The sequence below is a fragment of the Lipophrys pholis genome, assembly GCF_963383615.2.
Source record: "Lipophrys pholis genome assembly, chromosome: 15".
Taxonomy (NCBI): domain Eukaryota; kingdom Metazoa; phylum Chordata; class Actinopteri; order Blenniiformes; family Blenniidae; genus Lipophrys; species Lipophrys pholis.
Genome location: NC_137642.1, coordinates 16,096,964 through 16,110,252, shown reverse-complemented (window position 1 = coordinate 16,110,252; position 13,289 = coordinate 16,096,964). Strand labels below are relative to the sequence as shown.

Sequence of the window (13,289 nt, the reverse complement as noted above, 5' to 3'; positions counted from 1 at the left end):
GGAGTTCCCCTTACTTGACCACCTAATCACACTTTTTTTTAAATTGGGTTTGAAGTTATTTTTAATTCTGTTGTTATCTTGTATTTCTTTCTATTTAAAATAGAGAGGAATCGTTCCATCCACCTTTTCTCCCATCATTTCAGGGTTTTTGGATGCTGGAGCCAATCCCAGGTAACAATGGGTGATGGCAGTGTACACCATGGCAGGACGCCAGCCCTCTCCGACAATAACACACATTCATGCCTTGGGGCACCAATTAACGTAACATGTATGTATTTGCACTTTAGTACACATTTGTAATTTAGTTATTATTTAAATCTTTTTATTCAGTTTATTCATTTTTATCATTTTTTTTTTTGTATCTGTTTACCTTTTTTGTCATCTCTGTTATTATTCTGCATTTGTCATTGCTTCATATAAATACTTTGAATTGCCTTGTTACTAAAATGTGCTGTACAAAAATAGATCTCGAGGTTAGTGGGAATGGTTAGACTGTAAAAACCCAGGCCAATGTGCCAGTGTAGTAAATGTGAAGTGTAAAAACAAACTGTTGAAAGAGTTAAGAGTTTCGTAAACACTGCTGTATTGTAATACTTCTATATTACCACTTGGTGGCGACAAATCCACAGAAAGCATCAAGATATAAAAGATTAATATGAGATGGGTGCGCCGTTTATCTTGTAAAAAAAAGAAAAGGAAAATCACCCTGTGCCACAAGGGCGATTTAGTCAGAGTCGTACAGATTAGGGATTTGATAATCAAAAACGCCACATTAAAAACTAATAACATCACTTCACATGTTGAAAAAGCGCTCTCTCTCTCTCTCTCTCTCTCTCTCTCTCTCTCTCTCTCTCTCTCTCTCTCTCTCTCTCTCTCTCTCTCTCTCCATAGATAGGAAGTATATCACAATTTTCTACAGAGCCCTCAACTTAAACTCACCTCTGACACCACAGCCCACTTGACATTTTGAAGTACAAAGTCATAGTTGTTTTTTTTAGCAGAAATGCCATCGCACCAATAAAAAAATAAAAAAAACCACCGGAAAGGTTACGTTGTGTAACTTCCTAATTTCCCACAGCACGCGAAGGCAGCACGGACGGAACGCATCTTACCGGAAGTCAAACTTCAGGACTTCGGGAATCTTGTTGACATCGACGGCACACGTACACGTCGGACACAAGTATTTGTGGACGTTTCTTGCTGAACAGTTCCCCAGCTGGTAGCACTTTGTAGCAATGGACAAGCTTCGTCGTGTGCTCAGCGGCCGAGAGGAGAACGAAGAGCTGGGCCTGACTGCACAGGTAGCGGAATACTGCAGGACAGGGCGCCGTTAGTGCTAACGCTTTATGGAGATCTCAGATTTGTCAATATATCCGGATTAAGAAACACTTTTATGCTGCTTGTTTCAATCGGCCGCAGCGGGGTTCTTTAGATACGAGTGGTCATGTGGTGTGAAGTTACTGTCAACACAAGCGTGGTCGTTCACGTTCGCCCTGGAACTACTAGCGTTTCCATTCTGATCAGTTGTTTGATGGCGTTTCTGCGCCATTCGTGTATGTTTAGGTTCCGTTTATAGACAGCAAAAGTGTTCCTCTGTTAACATTCACCTGTACTGATTTACCTGTTTTACTCACGATTTTTACACGCTTCTCTACAATAAGGAGGAAATTAGGTAAGTTGGAATACAGGAACTCGAAGTGCTGATGTGCTGTTTTTTTTTTTCTTCTTCTTCCATTTACTTACACGTTGTCACTTGTTGATAAGTTACTCTCTTAAATATGTGCAGCTCTGATCGTGCAGATTTCACGTTGTAGGCATGCATGGTTCCTTCCTTCCATCCAGTGCTGTGTGCTGTTTGTGGTTGACACTGTGGCTGCTTGTTATCTTCAGTGGGTCTCTGCAGGTCATTGGACATGTGTTGTGACATCCTGCCATTGTTCCCACCAGGTCCTCGATGCCAGCACTCTCAGCTACAGCACCAGGGTGAAATGGTTCGTCATCTGCTTCGCTTCAGGCATCCTGTGCTCAATACTTGTGAGTAGGAAAAGGCAGATCTCATGTTGCGTCTGGCTTCGTGCTCCAAAGAGAAATGTGGAAAAATGCAGAGCAAATGTAACTCTGCTGACGACCATTAGATGTGGACCGTGATAATTTCCCCCACCATGCCATTCCTTTACTGTGTTGCGCTGTCGTATTTATAAATCAAAAACGTTCTTCATAAGGACACACCCAAAGATAATCTCTTTTTTTTTCTTTTTTTTTTGCATTTAAGTTAAGAAGAAGTCTTTTTCACAGCAGCTCACATTACTTCAGGACAAACAATGCAACACTTTGTAGCTTCCACAGCTATTTTCACACACTTCTCTCAAACACAACGTCTGTGTTCATGTGATACAAACAAAATACTTTAACCTCCACTGTTGCCACTGCAAAGAAAAGAAAAAAAAACAAATATACACTTAAATACTTGGTCATGAAAAGATGACCTTTCTACGAAATGTGGCTATTCGTTGCTGGTTTCAATGCTCTTCCAGACTCTTCCATTCATCTATGTGACCCGGTGTCACGGGGAGGGAGTCACACCAGCTGACAATAGAGAAAGTCCATCAAAGAGCAAGCATAAAGAACGGACCCACAGCAAATTTGGAGAGGCCAATTCAATAAATGCACATGTCTTTAGATGCAGCAGAAAAACCCACACACATACAAGGAAGAGCCTGCAGACTCCATTTGAGACAACCGTGTTGCTGTGCGCTCCTTACACATCCATCTGCATGTCATTGTCTGTGTTGTTTTCTTTGTGCAGTGTAAACTGTTCCTGCACAAGCTCTTTGGATAATAAAGCACAGTTGAACTTGAAGGTTTAACTAAATATCCATATTCAATTCTTGTTATGAAGATGTGTAGATTTGCATGAACTGATGGAGAGTTTCTGATGAGGGGAAACATCTTCAAAAAAACCTCTAAAAGGATTGTATATAGTGATATATAGACTGAAGGTTATCCCCTATCAGCAGCGCACTGAAAAGTGTTTCGGCTGGGTTACGATCATAGATCATTCAGTCCTTCTCAACTGTGCTCCAAAATGTATATTACCTGTTTTACACATTCTCTAAAAATCTTTATTATAGTTAGTTTGTAATATTTTCTTATATTTCTTCATTAATAAATGATTGGTTTCCGTCTGAATGGGATTTTTCACAATTTAGTTGTACTTGTGGTATGACAACAATGAATATTATATCTTTAGTCCTATGTAAAGATGATTAGATATAGGATAAGTTTGTTGTATTTTGTATTATCATTTACTTAAGCCTTTATTTACAGCCTAGAGCTCCAAAATTCTGCACTTAAAGTGACAAAAAAGTAAGTTATTCAATAACGTGAGATACAAAACAACCAAGGCGGTTGGTAACAAGTTGTGCCACTAGGGGGAGCCAAAATATGTACTTTTATACTTGGACAACCATTGGAGATATACGGATTCAGGCCCTCAATTCTGATAAATTGCTGGACTGTTTTACCGGCTTTTAAAAAGTGTTTTGCTTCCCCACCAGGGCACAGCGCTGCTGTTCCTCCCCAAAGGTCTCCACCTGTTTGCTGTCTTTTACACTCTAGGCAATGTTGCAGCACTTTCCAGGTAAGAACTATAATCAAATTTACCGACTAAACATATAGTAATGTGCCGCTTGTACAATATCCTGCCACCTTGCTTCCAAGTAAATAACAGATGATTGACGTTCACACACATTTTGAAACTTTTGAAACGGAATACTTTAATACTTTTAAGTAGCTTTAGATTATGCTCTTTGAATGCTTTGCATGTGGATCCCAACCAAGCCTTTAAAACAATATAATTTACTGTTAAAAACACTAGCAAGTCTTGCATCCAACCATAAATTCCCACTTGATTTTAGACACTATCCTTGCAATGTACAAGTTGTGGGTTTTGGGGTGGCCACAATGTGGTTCAAGTTGAGGGGACCACACTTTGAAAACCCACTCACTGAAGCTTTAAATGGACATTAAATCCAGGTAATGCATTTATTTTTAGAATAGTATATTATATTCATCCAGCCAACTCTTTTTCACCTGTGTTATCATTAGTTAAATCACGACTATGGTCAGTCTTTCGCTTAATTTCCACCATCTTGACTTTATAGTGAAATAATGATAATTATTTAATTATTATTGCAGAACCAAAATTCGACAGTGATTCAGTAAAATAATCTAGCGAAGCCGGCATTCTAACAGTGAACGTTAGAATGGCTCTGATAAAGGTGCAGTGTGATGTTATTTACTGAACTAACTTTGCAGCGCTTCATATTAATGTGGTGTGATTTGATGAGATCAGTAATAATTAGACATTGATTGAGAAGTCAGTGGCGGCAGACTGTCTGCCTGCGTGTTTTACTATCAGACCGTAACAACTGTGTGTGTTGACATCACAGCCCTCTTACAAATCAACCTAAATACAATATATAAATAGTTTTGGTTTTTTTTGTAAATGTAGATAACCCAAGGTCTAAATCTGGTAATTGTGCCTTTGACAGACAGGAAACCATAGAGGAGGGGTTTGTTGTCAGACAGGGCAGTCTCTATTTGTAGGTATCCTATGTCTAGAAGGGTTTTAGATGTGTCATGAAACTGGGTCACCTTCTTCATAAGCTACGTTAACAATCCAGTGCAAGAGAGTATCGTATTTTAAGAAGCTTAAACTTCTTATTGTCTGCAGAAGACAGAAACAAGACGTGTGAAGTAACAGTCGGAGTCACAGTTGTGATGATGGGTCACATCCAATATGGTGTGATGACCTAATGTAGTTTAGTTGTTTTCCGGTTGCCCCGTGATTGTCAGTTTGATTTGATAATTTATCACTATTTATTTGCCTCCTTTGAATTTATTCATTAAAAAAAAAAATAATAATTTTAAATTCCAAAAGGTTATTGGACCAACTGTCTAAAGAAAAAAAAACCCTGATCCACCAAAACTGTGTAGCTGACAGATTTTCTTCCCCCTGATCAAAAAGAGAACCGTGTGTGGATAGTCTTGGTGTCTCTGTCACATCGAGCATCAGATGAAGAAAATATCTACCACTCTCAGCAGGCTGGCAGGAAGAGCCTGCGTCAACGCGGAGTACTCTCGTGTGTCTCATCTAACAGATGTGACGCTCCAGCAGACTCCCTCTGCCCACTCAGCTCCGCCGTGCATAGAGCCGCATGCTCCGTCAGTGGGGAAAGCCTTTGTGCTGTTAAATTTACTGACGTAATACATGCATCATGTAGGAGGATCTAAATGTGTCTTGGTGGTGTTGGGCATGAAATATTCAACTCTCTTAAAGTTGTAGGGGGGGAATCCGATTGGGTTGCTCACACAGTTCTGATAAAACCTGACAGATCGTCATTTTGATGTAAAAATTATGGAATAAACGTGGGGTTTTTTTTCTAAAGAAAATATATGAAATATTGAGGAATCACCATTTGTGCACCATGGAAGTTGTTTAATCGCCTGTGTCTTCAAAGTCAGTTACTAGAAATCAGTAAAACTGAAAGTATTAGGTACTCTTTAACTGTATTTAATTGCCTAAGCAGATGTTTGATTTAATTCACTTGTTAAAAAAAAATTCGTACACACATTTTGAAGACAATACTTACATAAAATGTAAATAATGGCAATTTTGTATTGAACAAAAAACAAAATAAAGGCTATGAAATTTGAATACTCTTTGTATTCAGTAGATTGTGAAAGTAGTGACGTCGACTGCATGGTGTTAATTGTGTTTGGGATCTGAGTTTAATTCCACGCTAAACATAAAACTCAATTTCTCCCAAAATAGTACGTAGTTAATGTAATGCGAATAATTGTATTTTGTTACTTCCGCTCCAGTAAATCAGACATTGGGAGTCGGCATTGGAAGTATTCAGGCTGCTAATGAGGGAGAGGATTTGAGTGTCCTTTAAAGAATCTGAATCCTTAAAAGAAACCATTTTGTCCAGTGTGGAGTTTGGTAGGTGGCCACTGGAAACGGTGAAATTGTAGAGTTGAGATAAATCCTTCAACCCCGACAGGACTCCTCAAGTTCATCCCAATAATGTGCTGGATACATTTCAGTCCTTCGTTGAGCTGTTGAAACAAATAACCTGTCCTGTTTTTGTTTCTAAAGCACCTGCTTCCTAATGGGACCTCTAAAACAGCTGAAGCGCATGTTTGAACCAACCAGACTGATAGCCACCATTGTTATGCTGGTAATTGCTGCATGATTTGTTCTTTTCAATGTGTGAACTGTCATATTGATCATACAGGAACCCGGTCAGTTGTTTCAGTAATTGTTTGAATGTTTCTGACTTTGTGTTCTTTGGCCTGGTTCGCTTAAAGAGTTGATATTTCTCACCTTGTAATCGTGAAGGGCTGAAGTAGCACCTATCTGTTTCCTGGTGGTAGATTTCACAGCTTGTCTGGGTATGATCAGATAAAGAAGGTTTTCCGGTTCGCACACAGCAAAAATAATGGTTTCCTCTTTCTTCGCCTGCAGCTCTGCCTTGTTTTAACACTTTGCGCAGTGTTTTGGGTAAGTTTGACACTTTTTAAAAATTTCTCAGCCATTTGCTGTCCCAACTGTTCAACTCATGCAATAATTGCTCTTGTTTTTAACGCTACAGTGGAATAAAAAGGGACTGGCAATCATCTTCTGTATTCTGCAGTTTTTGGCAATGACATGGTAAGTGTGGCTTTCCAGGCTCGGGCCGTTTCTCAGCGACTGTGCGAATGGCTATGAGCTCATCATTCACACTTACTCAGAGGAAACCTGCGTGTGTCGGTGAAGGGAGAGGTGTGCTTCAGTTGCTCTGACTTGTGTTTAGTGTTGGTGAGTCGAGAGGTAATTCTGTGGCAGGTGGCTTCGAGCTTACTTAGTGATGTGCTAACTACCTATGAGAGAACCTTTTTAAACCTTGATGCTTCATCCCTTCATTTTAAACAGACACACTAACATCCGACTTGAGACTGATAATAGTTGAGAGGGTAAATTAGTTGATTAAATGGATTCGGCCTAGTTCGCCGTGGCAGATGGCGACATCTGTTTGGAGTAAGAAGTGACTCAGCGGCGTTGTTCTGGCGCTGGTCGGCAGCCCGCCAGGCCTCACAGTAGGTCAGTATATTTATGGCCGGTAAAGAAAGAGGAGGTGCCAGGATCAGAGTCAGACTACCTGTCTGGACCTACATGTGCAAGTTTGGCACAGAGATACTGTGAGGTATTTCCACCTGTTCAAAACTGATGTCACAGGTGAATGCTCAGATGAGAACGCAGAATGGCTCCCGAGCATGACACTGTCCATTTAAATTAAAGGCGGCTGCCTTTCTTGTTCCGTTCCCACATTTAGAGTGTGTTATCTCCGGGCTTCATGCTGTTGTGTGGCTGGAACATCCCCTGTATCTTTAATCGCCGATGGATGTTTCTCGCTGGTCTGCTCACCATTGTTCTCGTTAATGCTTGATCTCTGGAATAAGTTGAAGGGATTTCTTCAGATGTGGCTCTCGTGTCTCTGCCTCGCACTCAAATATGAACTGATTAGATCTCGAACTTCATTACTGAAGCCAATAGTCAAAGAAATATCCGGGGGATATTTTGCCCATAAGTGCTACAAATGTTGACATGCACCGCATGATTGAGTCATCAGATTATTGCAGTCAAACATCACGGTCACTGTGAGCTATCTGATTCCCATCCAGAGGAACATCCTTGACACACCTGGTCACTCCGAGTCAGAAATTACCTGGTTAAGTTTTGGAGGCTAAATGGAATAATGACACATAGTGCCACCCCGTTGGTTTGTAATAAAGCCACAATCTCTGGAAATTGAATACCGCTTACATTTCAAACATCTCTCAACCATCTTCACTGTATGTTCTATTATAGTCTGTGCAGAAATTTATTTCCATTGTGACTTTGTTAATCAGTAGGTGCATGCAACCAGGAGGCTATAATTCTAGTAACCGTCACTTCAATTTATGTTCTAAGTAATAGTTTCTTGCAGGCTTTGTGCTCAGACTGATATTTAGTCTTAAATGTGGCCCTGCAGATCACAAGCAGCCTCTCGCATTGAGAAAAGCACAGTAGCTCCAATAATGAGGCCAGGTGCCTTTATAATTTGACCACTTCAAGGTCAGCGGGGTTAAGTCTCACCACTGCTTTGGTGAAGCTTAACCCCATTACACGTTCTGCGCGACGGTGAACCCTGCGCGGGATTCGTATTGCCGGGACAACGTTCTGTGCGTTCATCAGTTTCAACATATTTGCACGGTGCTAACAAAAGCTTTTCAGTGTGTGACTGCATGGAAACGCGGAGCCACAGCCTCTCGAGGGAAAAGTTTCAGTGCATCACTGAGCAGAACTGTGTCAGCCTCGCCGCCGTGCTGCTTTTCGCACCTACGTTTAGCGCATTCATTTCCGCTCTGCCTGCGTTCTCAAAGGCATCGCCATGGCAACCACAAGTCACACATCCCATGCTCATTCTTAAAAGACCGGGGGCATGGCGCGGCTCCCACGCAGGCAGTCAGACGTCTGTGCGAGGGAGGTTCTGTAATAAGACGTTGGCAGTGACCCGCGCGGAGGCGGGCGAAGTCCAGTCTTCTGGCTGCGGCGTGCGACGTGACCATATGATGCTGAACCGCGGCGGGGACAGCCAACAGACGGAAGTGTAATAGCAAAACGGCACTTATAGTTATTCTTTAACTTCCTTATGGAGTTCATAAGCTCCATGCATTCATTCCACAATCTGCTACTTTACTGGCTTTGTCCAACAAGGCAGAAGGGGATTTCTCATCACGCTCAGCGCCGCGCTCCCGTTAATCATTCACAAGCTGGACACATTCCTCACATCCTCCAAATATTTTCAGGGGCATTTTGAGAGGAACTTTGACTGTAATTATTTACATGCGTTTGCTAATTTTGGTGTTTGCTCTCTCAGTCTGTCCAGAATTACAAGTGTAAACATGATGATTAACCTCTTGAATTACACGTAGTTTGCTAATCCTGTCTGAGTAAATACAAAATCGCATCAATACTCATGTTAATTAATCATTTGAGCGATTTCTTTTTTTGAATTTTTCTACAGATTTCACATCTTGGCCTGTTGCTCATCAAATGACTGTGGTTTATCTTATGCTGGTCGTGTGATATGTGGGGTTGGCTTTAATGGTTTAATCCCTAGAAATCTTAAAGATCGTGATTTTAGAAAGGATTGGTGTACCGACAAATATGTTCAAAGTTACTACTAACGGTTCAGTTAAAGGGAAGACGATGCTCTCCTCATTATTCTGTTTTTCTGTAGTTGCAGTGCATTGAGTAAGATTTCAGCTGAAACTATTTGAGACGATTTAAACATCCCCTTCATTACATAAAAGACATTGATGTTTATCGGAACTCCTGTTTATACCAATCGTAACTTGTTATTCTCACTCATAGATTCCCCTATTTTTCTCTTTCAGGTATAGCATTTCTTACATTCCATTCGCCAGGTAAGACATCAGACTTTTATCTCCAGTCTACGAAAAGCCCATTTATTTTTTTGTTTTGTTCAGCTGGATGTGTCTGTTGAAATGAAGCTTTCACTTGATTAACCTCTGCTTGTGTGCTCTCGGCCAAAATGAGACTTAAATCCATTCTCAGCTCTCTATTCGGTCTAAATGCGCTCAGCAATGGGCATTATCCTGCACATGACAAAGCAGCAGGGGCGCAATGGGCAACTTTTCAGTGAAAACATGTTTTTTTATTTACCCCTCGACACTGTTTTCCTCCATATGGCTGTAATCCCCCACTACGCCGAGTGTGAGCCCTCGCCGTCAATCAAGTGGCAGCTTGTTGTTTCACACTCCTCTGTGCTTTAGCCCCGCGATGTCATCTGCTTTGTGCATATTATCAAACTAAAACGACTTCTTATGGACTAATGCGCGTTGAGGCAGATTGATCAAAATATTCCATCCCCAATAAGACTTTTACATTGATTGTAATGAGCTTACGTTAAGCTGTTGTAGGGGTTAAAGCACAATGTTAAATGTTTATTAGATTGAGAGGGGTTCAATGAAAATCTAGTAGCCACACAACCTCGCATAGGTTACCTGCGTGGTCCTCATTTGTGATGTTACGTAGGTTAAAGCCTAATAATTGTGAAGTCTTTTGTTCTTCAGGCTGTTTAGTAATTTTTCCACATTCCTTCCCAGAATGGAGGTAAAAATCAAAACAAAACAAAACAAAAATAAAATTTTCAGTTCTCTATTATTGGACTCCACCACAATATTTTGCCTCAGTCTGTGATGTTGTTTTGACAGTCCAGCTGTAAGTAGGGGTGGATCTCATTTGGTGAGCAGTCCGGAGCGCCCCCCCCCCCCCCATTGAGGGGCTTGTGTGTTTGGGCAACCCTATAATCCATCCTGACAGCTGAGAGACGCCCTGTTGAAACCCCCGACTCTCCCTCCCCCACCTCTATTGCTAAAAGTGCAAAGCGGAGACAAAGGACATTTTCTGTGCCCCCTCCCAAAAACCACATTCCTGGGGAGAAATACAAATTTGACAGCTGTTTTTTTTTTTTTTTTTTTTTGCTGGGGGGGGGGGGATTCTCAATTTAATTTCATATAATTATTTTATGTTGTTCATTGGTTCCTTGTAATTTGTGTCTACATGTTATTCCAGTGCCTTCTTAAGCTTCTTACTTTAATCCATTTTTCATTTAATTTAGATTAGATTTCTTTTAGTGACGCATATTAAAAACATTAGAGTGTACTCCTTCCTATCCCTGTCTGCAGTCCAGTGAACTCTGATACCTGGCCAGCCACAACGCCACATGGCAGACAAGCTTGATCCTTTAATGTATTTTACCTTGTTTCCTATTTATAACCTCTCCTGCCTGGAGAGCAAGATACAAAAAAAAAAACCTGCTGCATGTGCACTTCCCACAGTGCTTTAAGGCTGCTGCTGCTCGCATATCTAATCAAGAGAAGAGAAAAACTCCTGAGACTGATATTTCAGTGATACAAAAATAGATGCAAGCCTCTCTTTATACAAGAAAAAAAATAAACCCACATAGCGGCAAAATTATGGCACTTATCACTTTGATTCATTTTGATTAGATCAGAGGGTTGAACCAGAGCATTAGACGGAGCGAGTCTCCTCCATGCCTGTCCACCTCCTGCTCCTCCTCCCTCCTAGACTCCTCATGACCCCCCCCCCCCCCCCCCCCCCACCCAACCACCCACCCACCCCCAATCCTTCTCCTTTTAACCTTGATGGGTTTCACACCTACTCCATCAAATTTTGACTGTGGCTGCAGGCAGTCTGCATAGCAACACACTGATGGAGCGCAAAGCAGACCGTGTGAGGGGAAATGGAGTAGGCAGCCGTCCGCCGTTGCCATGGCAATGGCTTGTGTTGCATCATCTTTCAACACAGCGTACCTGGAGGAAGGGAGCCCCCTTCTCTCTAAACGTGGTGCTTCCCCGTCAAAACACTCACTTATTCATGACGAGCCCCACCCAGATCGCTGGAACAAAGACTGGACGGGCCCTTTTTGGTCACTTTTGATTCCATGTGCATGAGCGGATTCAGTCTGTGTTTTCTTTTTGGAAACCAACATTTATTAATTTATTAATATGACTTTATTCTTTCTTTCTTTCTTGTAAATAATGATGACTGCTTCTTATAAATCTTTTCTTGCTTACAGGGATGCTGTGTTGAAGTGCTTCACAACCTGTCTGAGTTAGGTCTGATGGCTCCATAATTTCCTTCGAAGACTGGTCCTAATACACAAACTGCCAGAGTGGGGATAAACATCAATACAGTTTTTGCCCCGGATCTCCAAATATTATAGTATGGCTCTTTCATACTGTGAATTCTTGCTTATCAGGTATAGCTAAAAGAGCTATGTCTGCTGTGTTCCGATCACAACACTTCTCAGTCTTTTGCTTTTAATTTCAGAATGACGTGTGCCTTTGATACCTAATATATTTAAAGATATTCCTATATTTTCCTGAAGTGTTTAAAACCATTTAATTGCAGGGATTCAACTTTGGTATATGTGCCTTTACACACACACACACACACACACACGCACACACACACACACAAAACCATGTATCTTAAAGAAAACAAATAACAGTTTTTTTCTACAAATTGTGGTTTTTGCTTTTGTGTTTCTGATGGTCTGGTTTCTTACACTCCAACATCATTATGGCTTTGTTTCTATTTTCTCTCTGTTCATGAGGCACTGATGTATAAAAACTATTTCCAGATGCTATTCCATGTTTTTATGTGATTATTTTCCCTTTGGCAAGTTACTGCTTCACTGATATTGCACTGGGATACATGTTGTCCACAGCTTCTTCTTTTTTCATTGAAGATATTTAATATGGAAAAAAAAAGAAGAAAAAAAAAGCAGCTCCTCTCTTATGTGTGCCAATGTTCAGTGTGTATTTGAAATTACCTGTCCCTTCCCTCAAACAATTAAATTTTTCTCAAAGTTTGCATCTCCTTTACAGTATCAGATTTTCTGCCAGATGAAGCGCGGACCCAGTTAATTACGCTCCTCTGAGCGTCGTGATTTTGACTTGACCTAATAACCCAGTATAGCTTGCGTTGTGTTCTCTATATTGCTTCCGCATGACGCCATAGCCTTTGAGGATGCGGTTGTCATGACAACCCCCTCTGGAAGATTCGTAACCTGCGCCGTCCCCCATCTGTGGTGCAGATGTTCACCTTCTCCTGCTGAGAAAACGTGTTTAATTAGTTTTTCAACCCCTCGAACCAACATAGTGTGTTCTTCAACACACTATGTGGTAGCAGAAGAACATGCGTCAAGGGTATTTCTCCTTTTGGCGTGACTGAATGAGTGTATTTATTCTTGTTTTGCAGCACCCACAGAGTTATTAGACTCTTGTATAATGTGGTGGATTAGCATGGACAAAATCTCCCCCCAAGCACTACTTGTTCGACTTGACAGAGGTCCAGCAAATCCCTCTCAAAGTAATCTTCGGGATACAATAATTCTTTGAAACGAGAGGAGGGTGGTTGTTTTTGTGAATCGTTCCATTTGTCCGCCATTTTTGGATTACACCAAAGTTTGAGGATGAAGAGGAAGTATCCTGACCCTCGCAATCTGTTAAGAGTGTCCCAACTGCTTCCTCTTCATTACAACTAATCTGTAGTTATGTCAGTGGAGGAATCCCACGCCACAAATTAAACAAGTCTACACATCCGCTTCAGTTTAATATGCAGACCATCTCGCAAAGATGTGTGTAAA

At 41.1% G+C, this 13,289-nt stretch overlaps 1 protein-coding gene across 1 annotated transcript; it reads left to right on the top strand.

The window, feature by feature from the left end:
- The first annotated feature begins 951 nt into the window (after nt 1-951).
- sft2d1 (SFT2 domain containing 1) lies at nt 952-12,513 on the top strand. The gene is made up of 8 exons (XM_080482323.1): nt 952-1,301; nt 1,948-2,034; nt 3,558-3,640; nt 6,164-6,245; nt 6,533-6,568; nt 6,660-6,718; nt 9,487-9,516; nt 11,715-12,513. The coding sequence occupies exons 1-8, from the start codon at nt 1,236-1,238 to the stop codon at nt 11,752-11,754; spliced, it is 483 nt and encodes a 160-aa protein (XP_080338449.1). The 5' UTR covers nt 952-1,235; the 3' UTR covers nt 11,755-12,513.
- Nucleotides 12,514-13,289: the final 776 nt, after the last annotated feature.